The sequence below is a fragment of the Capricornis sumatraensis genome, chromosome 11, assembly GCF_032405125.1.
Source record: "Capricornis sumatraensis isolate serow.1 chromosome 11, serow.2, whole genome shotgun sequence".
Lineage (NCBI taxonomy): Eukaryota > Metazoa > Chordata > Mammalia > Artiodactyla > Bovidae > Capricornis > Capricornis sumatraensis.
Window position 1 is genome coordinate 83,390,194 of NC_091079.1, and position 24,904 is coordinate 83,415,097.

General features: G+C 38.1%; 1 protein-coding gene across 2 annotated transcripts in view; it reads right to left on the reverse strand.

Moving 5' to 3' along the window:
• VPS13B (vacuolar protein sorting 13 homolog B) overlaps nt 1–24,904 on the reverse strand; it is a 779,806-nt gene that overhangs the window by 56,897 nt on the left and 698,005 nt on the right. For both annotated transcript variants that reach the window (XM_068984062.1, XM_068984063.1), the window contains exons 43-47: nt 10,353–10,508; nt 1,940–2,203; nt 1,187–1,270; nt 834–1,009; nt 240–410 (exon numbers count right to left, since the gene is read on the reverse strand). In XM_068984062.1, the coding sequence (XP_068840163.1) occupies nt 240–410; nt 834–1,009; nt 1,187–1,270; nt 1,940–2,203; nt 10,353–10,508 (851 nt within the window). The remainder of the gene's footprint in view (nt 1–239; nt 411–833; nt 1,010–1,186; nt 1,271–1,939; nt 2,204–10,352; nt 10,509–24,904) is intronic.

Here is a 24,904-nt window from a genome sequence, read left to right on the forward strand (position 1 = left end):
AATACTGGAGTGGGTAGCATTTCCCTTCTCCAAGGGATCTTCCCAACCCAGGGATTGAACCCAGGTCTCCTGGATTGCAGGCAGATTCTTTACCAGCTGAGCCACAAGAGAAGCCCAAGAATACCGGAGTGGCTAGCCTATCCCTTCTCCAGGGGATCTTTCTGACCCAGGAATCAAACCAGGGTCTCCTGCATTGCAGGCAGATTCTCTACCAACTGAGCTATCAGGAAGCCCCTTACCTGTCAGAATCCTTTTTATTATAGGGCCATGTGGGTTGAAGGAACTTCTCTGGCCCGTAGAACTCATCAAGTATCTGAGTGACTGTGCCTCCGGGGTGTATCTTAGTGGCTATCTGCTTAATGAGGGATGTTGAGATGGGAACAGCACAGTGTGAAGGGTCATCCTCTTCTCTAGGAAATGGAAAGGAAAAACAAGAATGATTATCAGATGTATTATAAACCAATGTGTTTTTGTTTTTGTTTTTGTTTTTTTTTTGTGAGAGCAAGTCAATTTTTGGTGCTTTAGGGATGATGAAACAGTTTGGGGAATGATCTGGGACTTTCCTCCCCAGTGCTTGGGTGGAGCTCTCTCGTTCCTCTACAGAAATTATGTTGTCAATTAGATTTTCTGATCATCCCTCTTTTTCATTTTGAATGCGGCTGTATTTTATCTTCAACTACAGAAGAGAACAGGAGAACACTAGGCAAGGTAATTTAAAAATAACATTCTCATAAGAAATCACACAAAAAACTCTATCCTTTCTTGCCCCCCTTGACAGGACAAGGTACCTTTTCTTCTGAATTTGAGGAAAAAGTTAAGGATTTTCCCAGTACCTTGCTTGAAATGTTAGGTGATGTACAAGGTCAGGTTCTATGTTTTGCAGTGGTTTTTCCTGTCCTTTTCCTGGAATAATTTGTGTTTCACTTAATCCCAGACTCCTTTTCTCCAAATGTATGATAATGGGGTCTGGAAGATGACTCCTCATGATAAAAAGAGGGCTGAACACAATCTATAAAAATAAAAGGACAGAACAACTTTCATATTTGCTTTGTTGCAGTATTCCAGCTGTTTGATGCTGAGACAAACTTGTAATAAATCTCTTCCCTGGGTCACTCTGACCTTAATTTATTTCAGAACAGGAAAGGTCAAAGTCGTATGCCATATTTTAGGATCTGAAAGCACTCACCATTCGCTGCTGCACTTGAGAGCTGGGTTCTAAAGTCAAAACTGTGCACCAGACATAAATAATGGAGCTGTTTGAAGATGGCACCTGCACATGAGAGAGAAAAGAGTTCTATTAAACACTGAACAGTTTACTAATTAATCAAAATAAGGCATAGATATAATATCAGTTTGAATGATAAAAAAATTTAAAGTTATTGAAAAAAGCCATTAAAAAAAAGAATACCTAAGCAAAAACAGACTTCACTATGGCATAAAGTGACTGTGCAGTGAGTCAATGGGGCCAATTATTTCCATAAAGATGAAGGGATTTGTATGTGGAGTGACTGATAGTGAGTGGGAGACTGAAAGAGAGATTTGTGCTTCGTGGGAATGAAAGTGAGTGGAGATGGAGAAAGAGATAAAAAAAGTATCAGGTCATCATAAAGCTTCTCAAGCGGGGAGGACACGCTTTTTTCCCTCCCATCCCTTCAAAGCCCTAGAGCATCAGAATCTTTTTCAAGATATAACTCATCTTCATCTGGAAGGGTAGAATCTTGGCTACAGGAACTACTGGAACTGATACAAATGTGTCGTTGTGGGATGGGGAGGAAAAAGTTTGAGAAGTAATATTCAAAGTCTTTGCATATTATTTCAGGCCTCCCCTCTTTTGTACCTATCATTTACTAATAAGTTAAGTGCTACACTGAATGAAGAACATACTGAGAACTTTAAAATTTTAAAGTTGCTCTGTTCTGGATTGTGCTACTTCTCACACCTGAATGACGACGCTATACTCAGGGGCCTTGGATTCCAGGCACACGTCTCTCGACCAGTCTTCATCTCCTTTGGCCTTCACACACAACTCAGTCAGTTCGCTGTTTTCTAGTATGTACGAAGGCAATTTCTGTTTGGCTGTGAGGCAGTCAAAATGTTCTCGAACCACAGCTTGTCCATCTTGACCAATGTAATGCTGAACCACTTTTAACTCTATGCTTTGAGACAAGTAACTACAGATGATCTGTCTTCCACAGATGATAATCTAAAAACAAACAAAAACAATCAATCAACTGCTCAATCAATAAGACTTCCATCAATTCAGACTCCATGAACTGGAAATAAAGCAAACTTGGGAGATATTGCAGGTTTGGTTTCAGACCACCCACAATAAAGCAAATATCTTAATAAAGAGTGTGATAAATTGCACTCTTATGCAATACAAGATCTCTGTATAAACTGATAATACAAACAACTTTTAACTTATATGCTGAATTATATTTTATCTTATTCACATTTTTCTTATAGTGTAGAAGCATTTATCTTTATAAAACACACAGAATTATCCATTAATCCTGAGAATTATTTAACTTTTCATCCAGTTAAGCATATAATTCAGGGCAGGCATTAAGAAATATTAATATCTCTTTTGCTGGAAACTGATGCAGTAAATACTTTTAGAAAGCAAATCCCTGTGTAATATGAGTTTTCACCATGGTTGAGGAAGACAGGACTTTCAGATACCAGTTTTCCTTATTTGTAATATTTTTCCAAGTTACAAAATATATAATAAGTAATACATATATGCCATATTTAAAAGTCTAAGGATATGATCTAGCTCTAAGGTCTAATTTTATGTGTCAACTTGAATGGGCCATGGGTACACAGATATTTTGGCCACACATTACGCTGGGTGTGTGTGTGTGAAGGTGTTTCTAGATGAGATTAATATTCGAATTGGTAGACGTTCTAAAGCCGATTGCTCTCCCTAACTGGTGGGCCTCATCCTAGCAGCTGAAGACCTGAAAGAACGGAGAGCCTGGGTCAGGAGGCAACTCTTCCTGCCTCATGCTTGAGCTGGACACTCGTCTATTCCAGCCTTTGGAAACAACTGAAACATCAGCTCTTCTTGGTATGCTAGCCTGCTGGCTTTTAGACTGGAACTACACATCAGTTCTTCTGGTCTTCCAACCTGCAGACTGCGAATCTTAGGACTTCTCAGCCTCCATAATCATGTGAGCCAACTTATAGTAAATCTCTCTTTCCCCTTCTCTATGTATGTATATACATACATACAAGTATATGTGTGTGTACACACACAAACACAAAGACACACTCTATTTGTTCTATTTTTTTCCTTTTTGGAGAACCTAATAAGTATTTTCACAAATTATCTCTTATTTTCAAAACAACTACATAAAACAGGTGCTATAAAGAGTCCTAATATTAACAAGGAAAAAACAGAGGCAGAGAGATGTTGAATAATTGGCCTGATGTTACCCCGACGGTCTGGTCCAGAGTCTGTGTTGATCATTACCATGATAGTCTGTATCTCATAAAATCAGTACCTACCTATTAAGAAAACAGAAACAATATAAAGAGAATAAAGGCTGCTCATCATGAGATAATGTATTATAGCAGAAACCAGTGGTTCCATTCCAAATAACTTCTGTTTCTTTGTTAGTCTTTCCATTTCTTTTGCTGTCAAAATCACTGATTTGGTTTAGGCCTCAAAAAGCAGCCTAGTCCTCAGGGAAGGTGGACACCTTTCAAGACCCCTAAAGGCTGTATCACAGTTGGTACATGCTAATCCTGGTAACTCCATTCCCCCACTGCCAATGATTAGTGGTGAACATGGGGCTCTGTTTTGGCAAATAATACAAAAAGGAAGGCTGCTAAAAGTTTCTGGGAAAGATTTTACTCTTTGATAATAAGGGAGACAATTTGAGAAGAGAAAACCCTCCTTTTTTTCTGCCATGGAAGATATTAGGAGAGGATATAGATTTTGCAGCTATCTTGAGGCCAGGAAGGCAAACTCAAGAGGACAGCAGAGAAGCAGATAGAGTACTGAGCGCCTAATTAACTACTCAACACTGAACCTGCCTTAAAATAGGAACAACAGTATCTGCTTCATTAATTTGCTATGAAGATTAAAAAGCCTATTTTTGTAATGTCATGGTGAAAGCATCCTAATTGATACATTTTCCTATGTCATTAGGAGCACTTTGTAACCACCATTAAAAAAAAACTTACTTATAAATATATTAACAATTATTTATGAACTATTATTTATCCTGGACAAATCTGCCAGATTGATAGACCAAAAATTAAAGTCATTGTTGATTCAACTTGCATTACTTGAATAGTGAGGTTTAGCAATTTCTTGAACATTTATTTACCAACAGTCTATTCCTTAGAATCTTCTTTAGAAGGAACACGTCTGCAAAAACCAGGCTATGCTCAACTGTTATATTCCCCCTAGATACTCTGGCCATTATAATTTTTTAAAACAATATTTTCAAAATAACAAAACACACACAAGTCAACTGAACTATGAGTCCTAAATCAGCACACAAGATTTACTGTAGCACATGTAGGGGTTACTAGACACTTATGATAAGCCTTATGATGCCACAGCATTGCCTAATTTTGAATAAACATGTGGAAGTGCTGAGGCAGTAGTTAACTCTGTTCCTCTTCTGGATGTGTCTGGGCCTGGCACTGTGTGTTCAGTGCTCTTGCTTCAGAACCTTTGGGCCCCATGAGATTTAGGAGAGAATTTGGCTGTCTCTCACAGAAACCACAGAATCTCTGCAACCATCTGGGACTCACTTTGTCTAAAGACAAAGATCCTCTTGGTGGGTTTTTATAGTTTCATTTTCAACCAAAAAGCCTGTTAAATAGGCTTCAAATTTGATAAAAAGAAAATCCTTAAAAGTGGCCAGGGAGGAAAGGCCACTAAGATGAAAGGAAATCCAAAATGGCTGAGCCTTGGAACTGTGCTCTACATGGCTGCTCCCTCGCAGGGTTCAGCGGCAGCCATGCCTGCGTTCCTTCAAAGTGGCAACACGTACAGTGCTGATATTTTGAAAATTACGGTTAGAATTTCAAGATTAATTTATCAGTTGAAGACAGCTACTTAATTTTTTTAATGTAGGGTTTCTCTTTAGTACACATTTCCAGGTTTCGCACCACTTCCCCTTTTTCTCCAAAGCCACAAAGATGTGTATTGAAGATTTCTACATATGATTTTACTTAGCAGGTTTCTGAACTCTTATTAGATCAGTGCCAAGAAGAATAGCAATATTAAAAGAATAATTCCAGAGCACCAGATGCACGGGAAAATGATATCTTAACCATGATTAAAAGTGTATGTATAAAGATACAAATATATATACATATAAGGTAAATATATATACATATACAAATATATATACATAAGGTAAAACTTTTAGAGCCGTAAAGCTTTCCTCAATTAAGAGATGGAAAACATAGAAGCAAATACGTGTACATAAGTAGTTGTATAATTTACAAAGTTCCTGGGAAATGTTATGTGTGGTCAATTTTTATTGAATTGGAGAAATGAGAAGGGTCTAGGAAAGGCAGGGTACAGGCAACTAAACATCATTGTTCCAACAAGCTTTAGCCAATTCTCCACTGTTCAGAGGTATGGTACATGGTTAGGGTACATCAGGGAGCTGCACACACTCACCTCCCCAAACGAGGTGTGGTAATTAGGCAGCTGCGGTTTCTTGTAACTTTCCAGGCCCAGGTGGGATAGAAGGAAAGAAGCCAAGATGAGAGGGAGGAAGGAGCCCACCACGCTCTTCTGGAAGCTTGGCTCCTACCTTCCTTCCTAACCTGGCCACCTGCAGAATCCTGTGTCTCTGCTGTACTTTAACTAGAGCTAATCTGAATGTTAGTTAATCTACCCTGACCATAGGGAAAAAAAATCCAACGTAAAAGGAAGTAATACTTTGTGTGTGTTGGGGGGTGGGGTGTGGAGCGGAGAGGGGGCAGACAGAGAGACAGACAGACAGACAGACAGACAGGGACAGACAGAGAAGTGGGGAGAGAGAGAGAGAAAGAGAAGAAAGGCTGAAAAACACTGACTGGGAAGTTTTTTTACAACTCGGATACATGCAGTGTTACGTCTGAGGTTGCCATGGTGGTCTGCTGAACCTCGTTATACCCAGGTTCAGTATAAACCACTTCCCATTTGCTTCAATTTTAGGTTAACGAATGGTTGTTTTTGTGTTTCACTTTTCCCTGCTCTGCTGAGTTTTAAAAAATGGCTCTAATATAGAGGACAGTCTCATATGATGGTGATAAGAAATGTTAAAACTCAAAATAAGTTATGTGTGTAAGGCCTCCCATGATAGTGGGAATGTAAAATGGACTTTCCCAGTTAATGTGGGAGAAGAAGACACTTCTTCTCAGAAAGGTAAATGCCATGTGGGGCTACTTACGCTCCCATTATTTCTTTCCACATACCCCTCTCCTGTTTGGCTAGACTTGACGTTTTTTTTTTTAAGAGTATTTATTATAAATGGGTAGAAGCAGAGAAAAGTGTGAAAGGCATTCTCCCCCCAATACCCAGAAAAGGATTATTAACATTTAACAGTACAAATAACATTTGGAAAAGTCCTGAAATGTGATTTAGCACCAGATGCCTTAAAATCTATATTTGGCATTTAGAGAGAGAGTGATTAAAATAATTCCTTAAACTCTCAATGCACGGAAAATTTTTTTAGCTCTGATTTGAACCCTTCTTAAATATTTAAGGTTTAAAAAATGCTAATAGTTTGAAAAACTCATTAAGTCGGCAGATGTTTTAGGAAAAATATATATTTAGTTATTTAAAAGATTAGTGTAGTAGCAATAAGACTCTGGTAAGTCAAAACAGTGAATTTTGTCTAAGAAATAAAGTACATCTTTTTAATTTGGAAATATGTATCAAGCATTACAAAAATATTCATATCCTTTGGGCATGTAATTTAAATTTCATAGCAATTATTTTAAGGACAGATACAGAAATGTGGCCATATATTTATACAAAAGATATTTATTGCAGGATCTATTACAGTGACCAACTGGACATTAACTGAATGTTCAACAACAAGGAAATGGTCTAGGTGTGTTTCGATATACCATATGGCAAATGACTAGGCAACCATTAAAGGGATAACTTCAGGACTTTTAAATAACAGGAGAAAATAAACATTACATAAAGTTAGAAGAAGAAACAAGTTGGAAAATTGTGATTACAGTTCAATTTCACTCAGATGGTAAGGAATCTGCCTGCAATGCGGGAGGACCTGGGTTCGATCCCTGGGTTGGGAAGATCCCCTGGAGGAGGGCATGGCAACCCACTCCAGTATTCTTGCCTGGAGAATCCCCATGGACAGAGGAGTCTGGTGGACTACAGTCTACAGGGTTGCAAAGAGTCAGACACAACTGAGCGACTAAGTATACAAAGTCAGATTTTGAGTTGTTTCAAAGAAAAAAAGTAGAAAAAAACTTACCAAAGTAATAATAGAATATGTTTTTTGGTTGGTAGATTTATGAGTAAGTTTAATTTTCTTCATGAGGCTTGTGTTTCTAGATATATTTTATAATAGTTAACATAAAAATAACAGTGTGAACTAGTATTTATTGGGTGTTTTCTATTATAAAAGGAATATGAAGCATAAAACAGTTAAGAAATTTGCTTAAGATCATATAGGTAATAAGTAGAAGGGCTGAGAGATCTTTTACAATCAGAAAAAAGCTAGGTAAAATTTTGTGAGAATTAAAAAATGTATTTTTCATGACAAATTTTTTTGACTTATGGTATATACACTGTTGCAATAGTATCTACTCAGGTACAGTGTATATTCTAATTTATCCTGAAATTTAATATCAGTTCTTGAAAGTAATAATATCTATGGCAAGAATGAGGTGTCTATATGTAGCAACACAAAAACACATGAGTGTTGCTCATGCCTGGAAATATTTCATTATTATAATAATAACTGAAGTTCATTGGTTATGACAGTGGGCCAGGCACTAGTGTAAGCACTATACATATACAAACTTCTGTAATTCTCACACCTACTTCACGAGGAAGGCACTATTATTATTCCCATTTTACAGATGAGAAAAGTGATTCACAACGGTAAATAGCAGCTAGCAAGGGTGCCTGTGATTTTAATCACCAGGACATATCTTTAAAACATTTCTCCACAGAAGGACCCTGCCACTCCACTGATTGGTAAATGTCCTCTAAACTCTGAACACAGAGCTGAACGAACTGGAAAACTTCAGACCAGAGCTATGGTAGTCAAAGCATCTGAGAACTTGTTAGAAATACAAATTCTCATGCTATACCCAAGAACTACTGAACCTGGAACTCTAGGGGTGGGAATCCAGCAACCTGTGCTTCATTCAACAAACCCTCCAAGGGATTCAGAAACATATTCAAGTTGAAAACCACTAGCCTAGAGGGAGAAAAATTAGGGGAAATATGCTAATTCCTCATGTTTTTGGAAGGCTTAACATAGAGGAGAGGCAACAAGTTGCGTGTTTTCTGTGTATGCCTCTCAAGTTCTGAGGAATGGTAAAAAACTGGCTAAATGGTAACAGATCTTGGCTCAAAATTAGGAAAGAATTTATTTCATTCAAAATTAGGAAAGAATTTATTTCATTAATAGCTGGAAGTGACCGACAGCTGGAAGCTGCCATGTGAGAGAATGAGCCTCTCGTCATTCAGAGTATCCAACAAATGCTGTATGACCATTTCTCAGGCACGCCGGTGAATGGGAAGGCAGACCAGGCATTCTTGAGAGAGCGTGAGTGACGGAATCAGAAAACCAGTGGGTGCTGGGCAGATGTTTGTTGAGAGCACATCCATGAAAGCAAGCTCTGAGGGCAGATGGAAGAAACGATTCTTGTTTTTAAGACTTTCCAGCTCAAAGCCCACTCTAGCCATGCTGGTCTCCTCCTGAGTCCTTGGGTAAGATCCATTTGTCCCATATTTGCATCATTGTTTATCCTATACTGCTGAGTGGGAATGCCCTCTCTTAATCTCAATTCGACATGCTTTGTAAAGCCCAGTTCAGGTCAAATCTTCTTAGTGAAACCTCTAAATTCCCTTCACACTTACTGTCAGCCATACACATTGTTGGGTTTACATCAATTTATCTAAATTTACACTTTGAGAGCAAAGGTTGTGTCACATACTTCGAGTCTTCCATTTTACCCTGTTCTACAGGAGACAATCAACAAGTACTTGGGGGAATGGTCAGTTGACGGGGAACACTCTTCCGTGCTTTTTTCTGCGACCCTGCTGCTACCGTACTCTTCTCACTTGTTGCTCTCAATAATGAGAGCACGAAGTCCAGCTCCCTGATTAGGTGCAGACCAAGAATGCACACGGGACGGGTCCTACTGTTCACCTTACGGGTTACCTCCTGCTTGCCCCCTGGGCACACAGCAGTGAAGGGGCCCCAGGTGCTCAATACGGAAAGCTCCCTTTTTCCTTTTCCAGGGACTGGTGCTGTGTCTATCACGTCTTCAGTTCTCATAAGCTTTGGAAAGATTGTTATAATCCAGATGCAGATGTATATGTTAAAACTCTTATGACAAATCCAATTATTATGTGTGCAGTGAAGCCAGTTTTCAGATTTTAATACTTCCTTTTTTTCTTTCTACTCTTGTCATGTGCTCCATGCTTGAAAAACATCTTTTAAAAACCACATTTTCACATCTTAAGAACACAAAAAAGTGTCAGATACTTTCTTTTCCCCCTTTGCAGTCTTAGAACTTCAAAAACAGCCAAAAGGAAGTTTTATAAAATACGTAAAAATATGTGCTGAGAGCTGAGGTTTTATAAGCCAAGAGTTAGACTGCAGTGAATTTTTACTGCAGTTAATATTAACTCCTAGGAAAAGAACGCTTGCTGGAGACCCAGGCCCATTCTGCCATGGGAAAGAACCTTGACACTTTCTTGCAGGTTACTCTTGCATGCCTGAGAATCAACTCTTGGTTATCCACTGCTGGATTATCCAGGGTCCCCACCATCCTTGGCTTCTTTTCCTTCTCAATAAAGACCCTTTGGCCATTTCACAGCTCATTAGCACCTCCACCAGAAGGTAGGTGGTGACAGGGAGAAGAGGTGAAATGAAAATCAGTAAATTTTACTGCTCGTTAGCAGCTCTTGTAAAAGACCTGGGACAAGGGTACGAAGCCATCAGCATCATCAGGATCAACAACAAACACTTAGTGAGTGTGCATGTGCATGGCTGGAGCAGGCACAGCTAGGAAGAGCTCTGCAATATTTTTTATGATTATTATTTGCATCTCATTAAGTTTCCATTCCATTATAACATCCAATGATTCAGAGTCGTCTGGGCCATGGACACACAAGAACTTACCTGTTTTTGCACGCCGCTGACTTGCTGAGCCTTGATGATGAGTGAAGCAGTTCGACCCTTGTACTGAATAGTTCTAATAAATGCCCCCGCATGGTCCACACTGAAGGGCTCTGACCAGCGCCAATTGCCCCAACCTTCAATACAGATGTGTAACAGCTGGAGAGAGAAACAATAATCGTCATAATGCCAAAAGTGCCAACAAAAATCTAGTCCTAAAATGAAAGTCTCATTGCTGGAAAACCTTCCTATTTGTAATACTTAGCATCTGTTTTCTTTCTAACCTGCATTATTCATCCACTTCCAGCTTATTCAACCAGGCTAAGAATAGCAAATATGCCACATAGAGTCAATGCGGTTTTCCAGATCACATTTTAAACCTTAAAAATAATTGTCCTATCAAATGGTAAAAGGGCCTGTTGAACATTTGAGGAAAGACTGTTTCATTCATCTGGAGGACAAGAAGGCTGAAACGTGAGATCAAAGAATCATGGTCTTGGCTGATAGTTTATTCCTTCCTCTGGCTAGACAGTAATTAAAGCTAAATTTGGTTTGTAGCATTATTTTTGACCTTAAATTGCCATTCTTTATTTTTCCTTTTGACAAGAACAAAATAGCAATTTGAGAATGCAATTCATTTAATATATTCATTCTCCTTATGAGATCACATATATCATATTAGAAATACCTTTAACATTTTCAATGTCTGTTCTATTCCTTTTCTTAGTATGTATTTATTGTAATTTTTACCAGTTGAGTCCTTCCTTGATCCACATTCACGTTTATCCACATAGTACTGCCACTTTTAGTAATACTTAGATTTCTTTCATGGACATCAAATACTTTCTATTCCTATTGCTACCTATTAACTGCAATCAAGTATTCCAAACTTAAGTCCACTAACTGAAAAAGTATTCCAAAACAACAATGACTGTTTCTTTAGGATACATGTTTAAATGAAAATAAACAATGTTCCTGTTGTTCAGTCACTAAGTCGTGTCCAACGCTTTGCGACCTCATGGGCTGCAGCATGGAGGCTTCCCCATCCTTCACTATCTCCCACTTATGTCCACTGAGTCAATGATGCCATACAGAAATAACACTTACATTTTAGGAAGAAGGTTTAGATAATATACAAACAACATTTCCCTTCATATCATACATAATGTTTAAAAGAGCTAACCAAAGGTTAATCACATGAAACATTTTCCAATTAACAGAATAAATAAAACTTTGAAAATATTATATAAGAGCTATCACAATGGGCTCTTAAATACATTAAGGACTTCATGAGAATTGCCATAATAATGAAGTCTTTTGATTAGCAACATTATTTTTTAGTTTAAACATTAAGAGGAACCCTTATAAAGTGCTTAAACTTGAAAATTTCCCAAGGTCACTGTTCATCATAATGTAACGTTTGGTGGAAAATTCAGAGATTTTTTTGTTTTGTTTTTAAATATCTTAAAATACTTAAAAAAAATCTCATAACTCATCTCCCTGCTTTTAATATGGCCCCACTCAGTTCTTCCTCCATACAACTGCCAATGATCTTGTGAAATCAAAAGGCTACCAGTCAGATGATTTCTAAAAAAAGAAGTCTAACAGCAAAAGAATAAAAAAATAAAAAAATCCTGGACAGCAAATAAAATACCTTTAGGGAAAATTTGGTTTTATATACAGTCTTCAACATAAAAGTACCAGAGTATCTTTGATGTTTAAATATTAGTTACAGGGGAAAAAAAAGAAAAACAATAGTGGTGTTTGGAACCATTTCAGTTTTTTGTAGCAGCAACTGGGAATAAAGCTCAGGGTACACACAAAACTAAAAGAAACAAAGAAAGTTGTTTTCTTTGGAGGGACTAGTAGCTAGAAATGACAAAAAATAATGAGGCAAGGTACTTAAGGTCAAGCTCAGCTGTATTTTTCTTGAAAATTCCATAGCTTCTAAAGAAAGTTTTAATGTACACAGTGTAATTTTAATTGAGGAGTGTTCACATTTGCATATGAGCTCAATCTTAGGTAGCTGTTCACTCTGTGTGCACAGCTTTTAATGACGGAATGTCACCAAGGAATATGCTGTCGGGTTTTGCTTGGCAGCTATTTGTTCTCAAAACGTTGGCACATATATCACATATATTGTCTTTGAATTATGAAAATTCAGATATGTTTGGAGTTAGTGCACACAGAAAAGTTAGGTGGGAGAAAAACATGACGTTTCTTCCCACCTGTATGACCAACAGAATATTTGTAATGTCTGGCCTGCAGTTAAAAAACATTTAAATACCACTGGCAACTACATGTGTATATAATTTAATAGGGAAGGAATGACATTCCTCAGAGAGAAAAATCTACAGAAAGGAATTCAGGAGGCCTGGCAGTACTTCAGCCCTAGTACCCCAGTACTTCAGCAGTACTTCAGTACAGTGCCCAGTACTTCCCATGGCACTGGCAGGGTACTCAGGTACCCCTGGACATCAAATGAGGGTGGAAAATCCTGTACTTGTTGGACTGATTCACTAAATTTCACTGTTATAGGTACTGAGAAGTCTCCATTTAATAACAAATACCCATATGTCTATTTTTATTTCTATAGCAAAGAAACTATAAAATCAGGCATAAAAATGTGAAATTTGTATTAGATTGCCTAATCCTAATGAGACTTGTTTCTATTATTGATCCAATACATTTTTATTAGTCAGATACTATAAGGAAGGCAATATGTGAAAGACTATGGAGGACATAAAAAAGAGCTTTAGTCTTTATCCCACAAGGAGCTTAAGATTTTACAGGAAAAGTAAGGCCTGTATAACTAACCCACAAGACGCATTAAGAGAGGTACACACTGATACAGGAGTCTGGAGGAGAGAGGGCTTGTTCAGGTTCCTATGATTATGAGAGCTTCCTAAAGCATTTGAGCCTGAGAGTTTGGGTAGGACTTCATTTGGTAAAGATGACAGTCACTGGCCAAGGGGAACAATCTGAGAGATGAAGTCAGAAGGTTTGCTTGGGGCAAAGTTTGTAGTCTCTATTGGTTGGAGAAGAAGCAACATGTCAAAAAAACAGTGAGGATAAGGTCTGAGAAGCAGATCTAGATGGTGGCCAGCCCTGATGATTTGCTGAGCTAAGGAATTTGTGCTTTATTCAGGAATTAGCCTTGTGTGCAGATGAGCGATGTGTTGAAAGGATGGTGAGAGCAGAGTGTGGAGGGGTCTGGACAACTGCAACAGAATGAGAGCAATGTGGGCCAGAAACAGGAGAGGAAGGATCGGGCTTAACAAAATATCACTATCCATTCTGCCTAGAGCCCATGGTGTCTTTAACATTCTCTTAACAATTTGGAAATTTTCTTTCCCCTTGTTTCCATTAAGTTTCCCTTTCAGAGTCACTTCCTTTACCATCTTTCTTTTCCATTCAGGTTTTTCACTCTCTGTGGCCTACTTAGCTAGTGTCTAATTTTTTCCATTGGAGGAAAAACAGCCAAATAGGAACCACTCTTGTTTGAACTTTTCAGTGGGAAATGAAATGAAGTATAAGGCAGGTTGTACAGTAGCCACACTCAATGGAAGGCCTCAAGGGGCTACACTGACATTTTTTTCTAGCAGACTGCCCTATTCCAGGGCCACACTGGCAGCAAGATCAAATTCCACTGAAGACCTCAAATGGGAGCATAGAACTTTCCACTCATTTTTTTCAATAAAAAATAAAACTGAAAACTGAATTACTGATCAGGGGCTTGGGGATCAGCTCTCAGGACCACCCACAGTCACATCCAAAGGGAGAATTCCTGAGTCGACAGATTACAGAGGAAAGAAAAACAAAATGAAATCTAGGATAACAGGGTACACCAAGGAAGAGAAAGAGGAGGGCTGTTAAGAAAAACCTTTAAATGATATCTGAAATATAAATGAAAGTACTAGATACTTTTCTGTGAACTTTATTTCACTATTCATTTAAAAATTGTTATCAAGATGCTTTCTACCTAGTCAGAAATTGAAAATTTGTCTTCAGAGTCATTTGCATATTTTTTATACTTTATAGTAATTTATTGTACAGTAATACGCAATGTTCCAGAAAGAAACTGAAAATCTAAATAATGTAAACGTATTTCTCCAATATATTTTATTCTTGACAGAAATTTTAGTTCTGAAAAAGTTATGTGAAATGCAAGTGAAAGAAACTACTGAATATACGCTTGTAGTAAATATATAGTATATAATATATATTAATATATACAAAAGCTTAAGCATCATATTTGTATTTTTAACTTCTAAACTCATATCTATATCCCAAGAGACTAGTGCACAGTAGGCACTGAATAAAATATCTGTTGAATAAAAAATCAGGATTTTTGAAAAATAACCAAAATAACCTAAAGGAGATATCAAAAAATTTTAGTGGTGATATTTGGGCATAAAATATCATAAAATGAGAATCAAAATATTCAGAAACAATTTCTATTTTGAGTGACCTTTCAATATAGATTTATAGATTTGCTTTATGTGGATAACAATACCAAATTAAGTTACACATCAATGAAATCCCTAAAATCTGTAATTCAGACACTGCAACATGCTACTAAAGCATAAAGAAGACCCTAAATGATATATACCAGGTAAGCATGACAAATGAAAATTAAGTTAAAATATGAACAAATTCTTGTCTATCCAAAATAACATCTAAAAAGCTACAGATCAAATTAAATAGATCAAAGCTAGATTGCTTGTTTAGAATGCATAAGTGGAACTGACAGTACATTTCACATCAATAAACTAACATGAAAACAAAATGAAATATGTTGTTCATTATTGCTTGTTTAAGGCAGTTGAATTTCAGGATGTTCAGAGTATCTGAAATAATGCTAGAAAATATCTAGATAGTTGCCAATCCTTGGTGTCACTCTGATTCAATATTAGAACTCTTAGGACTCTATATCTCCTTTCTATATTTATAGAGTACAACTTAAAAGAATGATAAGGTAGAAATAAAGCAATTTGAATTATTTTCTAGTGGACAACTTGGATTCTTTGATGCAGTGTATTTTGGAAGAAAGAGGAGAAAGAAAAAGATTTTCAAATCAACCTTCCAGGGGGTGATATAATGGTCACTGTCATCACGCAAGTATCAGTGACACAAAAGATGAGAGCTTACATGCAGGTTTTCTCTCAAGACTGTTTGAATTACATGAAAGCTACAAATTCTGTGCAACTGTGTAAAGCAACCTCTTACAGGAGAAGGGAAACCTGGCACACTCAAACAATGGTTAGAATGAAAATTGTACCTGGAGAGTAATCTTTCTATAAAAAAATCTAAGCTTCAGATACTCACTGGACTCATAAATTCTAAATAGGAATTTATCTTGATAGAATAATTATAGACATGTGCAAAGATTTACCTAGATGTATGTTTATTCCAGCACTGTTTTAATAATGAAAATATGGCATTACTAGGACATTAGTCAAATAAAATATAGAAAAACAATAATAGCTATCAGTTATTAGACACATACTTTGGGCTTTCCTGGTGGCTCAAACAGTAAAGAATCTGCCTGCAATGCAGGAGACCTGGGTTTGAACCCTGGGTCAGAAGAGCCTCTAGAGAAGGGAATGGCGACTCACTCCAGTATTCTTGCCTGGAGAATTCCATGGACAGAGAAGCCTGGTGGGCTACAAGTCCATGGGGTTGCAAAGAGCTAGAATGATGACTAAGAGACCAACACTTTTTCTTTCACTTCCACGTATCAAGCAGTGGGCTAAGTGCTTTTTATATATGCTCTTATTTATTCCTTAAAATAATCTTAGGTGGGAGATACTTTTATTTTATGAATGAAAAAGCAAGCTGAGCTACAGAGAGGCCACAGTGCTCAAGAGGGCAAGGTGTAAGATTTGAACTGAAGTGTGCTAAGAATCTCTTTTCTTAATCATACTTATACTATAGAGTCCTCTGAAACTATTGAAAAAAAAAATCACAGCATGAAAAAAACATGCACAGTTTTACTTAGCCAAAGATTAACCAGAAAAAAATCACATTACAAAAAGATATGTGTAATATATACTCCATTTTTGTAAAATGAACAAAAAGTATACATGTCTATTCCTAAAGGGAGAAAAATGGCTAGAAAATATACCAGAATGTTAATAGTGGTTATCTTGGGGATGTGACTTTCCTTTTTATGTGTGTGTTTTGTGCGCTTTTATGTAATTTCCAAATTTCACACTATAAATATGTATTACTTTGCAATCAAATAAAAATTAATGTTATTAAAATCAAAAAAGTTCAACAAAAAGCATACAGAGCCTTCAAGTAAAAAGAAATTAGACATTTCTATTTTAAAAACTCAAAATCAGCTTCCTGCATGAAGTCTCCCCACCTGTCCTGGTCAGTGTCGCAGATTTCCCATTTGCTCTGCTGGCATTCTGCCGAAAGGAAGACATGAGACTCAGTTCATTTCTGAGGCCTCCATCACTGCTCTTCACACAAGGTCTGTCTTGCTGTATTACTTACTCATATGATTCCTGGGGCAGTTTAATGAAGTTATTTGAGGGTTTTTTTCCCCCTAAGGCAAAATGTTCTTCCCCACAGTTTAGCAAATATTTTCAGGATTCACATCTACTAAATGCTCACCATAAGTCAACTAACTGTACTACACGTGGTGGTGGTTTACTCGCTAAGTCGTGTCTGCCTGTTTTGCGACCCCATGGACTGTAGCCCACTAGGCTCCTCTGTCCATGGGATTTCCCAGGCAGGAGTACTGGAGGGACTTGCCATTTCTTTCTCCAGGGAATCTTGCTGACCCAGGGACTGAACTCATGTCTCCCGCATTGGCAGGCAGCTTCTTTCCCATTGAGCCACCAGGGAAGCCCACATGGTGGAGACAGAGACGAATGAGATGTACACTGAAACCCTCACAGCGTAGTGGGAGAGGTTCAACAAGAAGCAGCATAGTGTATAGTTTATGAGAGGAAGAAGAACATTGTAGGACTCTAGAGGAACTATGCTTGCGTGTGTGCTAAGTTGCCTCAGTCGTGTCTGACTCTTTGCGACCCTATGGACTGCAGCCCATCAGGCTCCTCTGTCCATGGGATTCTCCAGCCAAGAATACAGGAGTGGGTTGCCACACCCTCCTCCAGGGGACCTTCCCGACCCAGGGATCAAACTCTTGACTCATGTCTCTTGCACTGGCAAGTGGGTTCTTTACTACTAGCGCCACCTGGGAAGCCTTATTATGCTTGGAGAAGTTAAAACGTGTGACCAGAGATTGATATATTTTACTTATCCAAGGAAATAACATGAAAAAAGATACTGGAATAGAATAAAAGATATTTTTGTTATTTCTCATAAATAAAAGCAGGTGACAGCCAAACGTGGATTGGTTTTTCCTGGACAAAATTCATGTCTAAAAAACCCACACTGATTCCATTACAAACAAGTCATAAAAGTAGCAAACTATAGCTTTTGAGATGGGAATACCAGACGACCTGACCTGCCCCTTGAGAAACCTGTATGCAGGTCAGGAAGCAACAGTTAGAACTGGACATGGAACAACAGACTGGTTCCAAATAGGAAAAGGAGTGCGTCAAGGCTGTATATTGTCACCCTGCTTATTTAACTTATATGCAGAGTACATCATGAGAAACGCTGGACTGGAAGAAACACAAGCTGGAATCAAGATTCCTGGGAGAAATATCAACCACCTCAGATATGCAGATGACACCACCCTTATGGCAGAAAGAGAAGAGGAACTAAAAAGCCTCTTGAGGAAAGTGAAAAAGGAGAGTGAAAAAGGTGGCTTAAAGCTCAACATTCAGAAAAAGAAGATCATGGCATCTGGTCCCATCACTTCGTGGGAAATAGATGGGGAAACAGTGGAAACAGTGGCAGATTTTATTTTTGGGGGCTCCAAAATCACTGCAGATGGTGACTGCAGCCATGAAATTAAAAGATGCTTACTCCTTGGAAGAAAAGTTATGACCAACCTAGATAGCATATTCAAAAGCAGAGACATTACTTTGCCAACTAAGGTCCATCTAGTCAAGGCTATGATTTTTCCAGTGGTCATGTATGGATGTGAGAGTTGGACTGTGAAGAAAGCTGAGCGCCGAAGAATTGATGTGTTTGAACTGTGGTGTTGGAGAAGACTCTTGAGGGTCCCTTGGACTGCAAGGAGATCCAACCAGTCCATTCTGAAGGAGATCAACCCTGGGATTTCTTTGGAAGGAATGATGCTAAAGCTGAAGCTCCAGTACTTTGGACACCTCATGCAAAGAGTTGACTCATAGGAAAAGACTGATGCTGGGAGACATTGGGGGCAGGAGGAGAAGGGGACGACCCAGGATGAGATGGCTGGATGGCATCATGGACTTGATTGACTTGAGTCTGAATGAACTCCGGGAGATGGTGATGGACAGGGAGGCCTGGCGTGCTGTGATTCATGGGGTCGCAAAGAGTCAGACACGACTGAGCAACTGAACTGAACTGAACTGAATAGCTTTAAGTAGGGAAAACCATTAGACCATTCAGGTATGACCTAAATCAAATCCCTTATGATTATACAGTGGAAGTGAGAAATAGATTTAAGGGACTAGATCTGATAAATAGAATGCCTGATGAACTATGGATGGAGGTTCATGACATTGTACATGAGACAGGGATGAAGACCATCCGGATGAAAAAGAAATGCAAAAAAGCAAAATGCCTGTCTGAGGAGACCTTACAAATAGCTGTGAAAAGAAGAGAAGTGAAAAGTAAAGGAGAAAAGGAAAGATATAAGCATCTGAATGCAGAGTTCCAAAGAATAGCAAGAAGAGATAAGAAAGCTTCCCTCAGCGATCAATGCAAAGAAATAAAGACAACAGAATGGGAAGGACTAGAGATCTCTTCAAGAAAATTAGAGATACCAAGGGAACATTTCATGCAAACATGGCTCAATAAAGGACAGAAATGGTATGCACCTAACAGAAGCAGAAGATATTAAGAAGAGGTGGCAAGAATACACAGAAGAACTGTACAAAAAAGAGCTTCACAACCCAGATAATCACGATGGTGTGATCACTCATCTAGAGCCAGACATCCTGGAATGTGAGGACAAGTGGGCCTTAAGAAGGATCATTACAAACAAAGCTAGTGGAGGTGATGGAATTCCAGTTGAGCTACTTCAAATCCTGAAAGATGATGCTGTGAAAGTGCTTCACTCAATATGCCAGCAAATTTGGAAAACTCAGCAGTGGCCACAGGACTGGAAAAGGTCAGTTTTCATTCCAATCCCAAAGAAAGGCAATGCCAAAGAATGCTCAAACTACCGCACAATTGCACTCATCTCACGTGCTAGTAAAGTAATGCTCAAAATTTTCCAAGCCAGGCTTCAGCAATACGTGAACCGTGAACTTCCTGGTTCAAGCTGGTTTTAGAAAAGGCAGAGGAACCAGAGATCAAATTGCCAACATGCGCTGGATCATGGAAAAAGCAAGAGAGTTCCAGAAAAACATCTATTTCTGCTTTACTGACTATGCCAAAGCCTTTGACTGTGCGGATCACAATAAACTGTGGAAAATTCTGAAAGAGATGGGAATACCAGACCACCTGACCTGCCTCTTGAGAAACCTGTATGCAAGTCAGGAAGCAACAGTTAGAACTGGACATGGAACAACAGGCTGGTTCCAAATAGGAAACGGAGTGTGTCAAGGCTGTATATTGTCACCCTGCTTATTTAACTTATATGCAGAGTATATCATGAGAAACGCTGGGCTGGAAGAAGCACCAGCTGGAATCAAGATTCCTGGGAGAAATATCAATCACCTCAGATATGCAGATGACACCACCCTTATGGTAGAAAGTGAAGAGGAACTAAAAAGCCTCTTGAGGAAAGTGAAAAAGGAGAGTGAAAAAGGTGGCTTAAAGCTCAACATTCAGAAAAAGAAGATCATGGCATCTGGTCCCATCACTTCACGGGAAACAGATGGGGAAACAGTAGAAACAGTGTCAGACTTTATTTTTGGGGGGCTCCAAAATCACTGCAGATGGTGATTGCAGCCATGAAATTAAAAGACGCTTACTCCTTGGGAGAAAAGTTATGACCAACCTAGATAGCATATTCAAAAGCAGAGACATTACTTTGCCAACAAAGGTCCGTCTAGTCAAGGCTATGGTTTTTCCAGTGGTCATGTATGGATGTGAGAGTTGGACTGTGATGAAAGCTGAGCGCCGAAGAAGTGATGCTTTTGAGCTGTGGTGTTGGAGAAGACTCTTGAGAGTCCCTTGGACTGAAAGGAGATCCAACCAGTCCATCCTAAAGGAGACCAGCCCTGGGTGTTCACTGGAAGGACTGATGCTAAAGCTGAAACTCCAATACTTTGGCCACCTCACGCGAAGAGTTGCCTCATTGGAAAAGACTCTGATGGTGGGAGGGATTGGGGGCAGGAGGAGAAGGGGACAACAGAGGATGAGATGGCTGGATGGCATCACCGACTCAATGGACATGAGTTTGAGTGAACTCCAGGAGTTGGTGATGGACAGGGAGGCCTGGCGTGCTGTGATTCATGGGGTTGCAAAGAGTCAGACACGACTGAGCGACTGAACTGAACTGAACTGACTGACAGCTTTAAATCTTTGTGCAAAAAACTTGCTGTCAATATAATGTGGAAAATTAACTTTATATTATGAACTCATTGGCTTAGATTCTTCTAATAGCTTCTAATTGACCATAACCCAGATAGATCCCATAACTCATGGGATTTTGATCCTGGAAAGGAAAGAGTCAAACTGGAACAAAAGTCATTGTTTCAGGTCAGATCTTGCTCTCAAAGCAGCCATGTGTACAGATTCTTGGGGATGAAGAGAGGTGAGAGTTAGGGAGAAGACCTGCCTAAGAGAGGATGGTACAGAACGGGAGGCTGAAGAGGCAATGAACTCTTACATCAGGAATTGCCACTTATTTTCAGAGCACCAGTCATCAATGAACAACAGAGAGTGAAGCATTAGAGGGACTGAAACATAGTAACTGATAGTCATTTGGCTGTTTGAAATTATGCTATTCACTATGTGGCTGGTCTTTCTATATATATTCAGAAATAGTAGCTACCAGGAAACAACAGATTCTAGCAGCACCCCAGTGTTTATTTTTATAAATGGTTATCACAAGGCAAACACTGATGATGGAAAATCAGGAAAAAGTAAAGAAAAAAAACAGTTGCGTGAATGAAGCAAACTGTAGCTTTGCATGATTTTTGACAATTCACAATAACAAAGAAGCATGGGAGGATGTAGAAAATTTCATCTGTGTATAGTTGAGAATATTAGGAAATGTCAGCTGGAAAATGGGAAGTAGAAAAGGAGTGACTTTATTATCTGCCCTTGAAGCTGGAGAATAAAAATCACCATTCCACAAATAATATAGTATAACAAAGGGCAATCCATAATATGATATAGTCATTAATAAATAGCAAAAAGGACATAAAAATAAGCCATGAGACCTTTGAAAAGATACTGCAAAGCAAAGGAAAAAGCATATGACTGACATTTACATACTAGAGAGAAAAATTAAAAAAAAAAAGAAAAAGTCAGGTGAAGAGTAGTGGTACTTTCATATATTATCTACAAAACTATGATGCTTAATGAGTGTTGCTTGCTAAAAAGCTACCTAAATAGAAATTATCTAAATTAGAGAAAAATAATTCACTTCACAAATTTTTTTTTTCAAAAAGATTTAAGGAGCAAATTTTCTCATTAGTTAAAATACAATGCTATGTAAACTTTTGGGGTTCTTATTAATCGTGAAATCAGATATAAGCGTATACAGTTAAAAAAAAAGCATGAAATGATATATAGGCTTGTTTTAAAAAGGTCATTTCAACATTACACATATCTGTTGTTTTCACGTTTCTAAAGCGCATGGGCTTCCCTATATTTAAATGACATACAACTGAAAAAACAGGAGCTGTGATACTAATAGCTGCCTTAAGTCTAGAACTGTGTGATAGTCTTTGAGGCTGTTCATTCTTAATGCTACCATAAGGGGCTGCAAAGTGAAAATTCAGACAAATTTTACATGTATGCTTGTGTGTCTATATAGAAAAGGGTGGTCTGTCTATAAAATATGAAATAATTTACACTTAAAAAATTAAATAAAATAAATACAAACAATACTTGCTTAATTGAGTGACACTAACAGTCAGAAGATTTTGGTGCTGGGTAGACACACTTGACAGAATGATAGAGAATGGCTGTCATGCTCATGGTTGAACCCAGCTCCTCAGTGGAAGAGATAAGGGTAAGTTGGATCGAAAGAATAAAGAATTCTTTAGGTAAGCCGAGAAACAGAAGCCAATAAGGTAAACTGGAGACACTGTCTGATAGTCATTCAGACTTGGATAAATGTTCTGAGCTTGTGAGCCAGATTGTCAGTTCTTGTTTGCTTGAAAATCAATTTTGACTAAATACAAATATAAACCATGGAGGAAATCTAACAAAAGTTTGAATAAAATTATTCTTTTAAATTTTCTTTTAAAATGTTCATTCATCATTTAGCAAAATTTAGTTGAATGTAAAATAGAAGACATGCCAACATGTGTCCTAAGAAAAGATCAGGTAGTTCTATGCAATCTGTCACTTATTTTCAGTGATCATGGCCATTTAGACAATTAAAATTGTTATGCCTAATTTTTAATTAGGAAAAAAAGAAGTCAACAGATGGGATATAAAAGACATCCAAAAGTTTTACAGTTATTTATTTTCATTTAACTAAACTGCCTTGCCATACTAAGAAAACATTTTTGTAAAGGTTAAATAAAGTATTTCATGGCAACCGCTGCTTCTTAGTGCCTGTATAACAAGAAACATGAGCCAGCCAAAGTTGTGCAAGTTGGTTTTCTTTCCCAGTAAGGGAATGTGGTATCTAAGACCTTGTCCTAACTCATTTTATCCCCAAGTGTAAGTCAAGCAAGTCAAATATGAACTAATGCCTGAAGGGAAGTCCCTGACTCCAAAAGTATGGATTATTTCACATTTATCTTAAAATCTGCTCTCAGAGTTCTTAAAATTCACTAACTTGGCAAGTCAGGAATTATCATGAGAAATGAAATAATTTCATAACTATGAAGTCATCCAACATTCCATGCATCTGACACTCATTGGGCTTGGCCATGTCTTGGGCATTATTCTGACCTTTAGATAATAAGCTCTTCAATATCCTGCTCAGCATGGAAATAATTAAAAAGTGCCACAGTATAATAGGTATGCCATTGTCTTTAACAGAGTTAATGCTTTTGCTACACAGGCTTGTGGTAATAGGTTATGATTAACCGCAATCACATTCTGAATGCTGAAATCTTTATAACATTCTTAATCAGTATTTCCCATTACTTACAAATGGCAAAATACCATGCTTTAATGGTCCAGCTGCATTCCCTTTCTCCAAGCACTCTGTATTAAAATTCACATTTAAAATTAGTTCAGTCAAGGACCTTTATGTTTAGACATCAAGAATTCACATTTGCAGAGCACTAGCTTGTGAAAAGCCTTTGAGTGTCTCGTAAAAAGCTTAAGGGATCCTCAGTACATTTTTCTCCAAAGCTATATTTCAATATTGAAAATTTATTGCCAGAGAAGGGATGGTGAGACCATTAGCAGCACCAGCAGTCACTCCTCTGGGTGCTCCACAGTTGAAATAATCCCCAGTTGAGCCCTTTTGTGCAGGCTTGTAGAAAACTCTAGAAATCAGTCCTGGGACTGGATAAAGTGTCTTATCACAAACTATCTTTGCTACTTTCTTGTGGAAGACTTTACAAGTCTTAACAAGGTCACACTGCAAACCATTTTTACATAGTGATTTTGAAATATACAGGAAAAAAAAAAAAGACCCCAAACTTCTTCCTCTCATTTAAATAGAGTAAATGTATTTACCAACAGAAAATGAAGAAATTCCAAACACCTCTATCCACTAGATATTTAATGACCAAAACTGCCAGGGTCCCATTTACTCGTGACTTCAACAAGGCACTATAACCTTCCTCAGAGGACGTAAGTTTCTTGGAACCTCTCAGGAAACGGAAAATATTTGACGAGAGAAAGGTGAAGAGATAAGTCTTACTATTTTGCTGTTTCAATGACTGCTTAGAACTAAAATAAAAAAGCAGTTGATGGTGACTGGATAGTAGGTCCCGGGTACTCAAATGGAGTTAGTGTTTACAGAATATTTTGGATCAAAATCCTTGCCAGATGGTCCCAAGAACTGTTTACCTCACTGTTGATTTTAGCTATCTTAATGTCAGCAACAATAAAAAGAAGCTTGTTACTGCCACTGGGGAGCAAAGGCACACAGTCCTTCCACCCCAAACGGAACTGCTCATTGTGGACAGCTGTGTGCTACGCAACAGTAAGGGCGATAATGTAGTTTCCGGGAATCTATTTCCATGATTAGAGAAAGAGAAAATACAAGGCAAATTTAACTTGAAATAACGTCTACTTTAAATCAATACTATTTTGTAATTGTACAACATACTTTCAGCTTACGATAAATAATACAATTTTTTCAGAGTTAAACAAAAGCAGGCAGAGTTGGA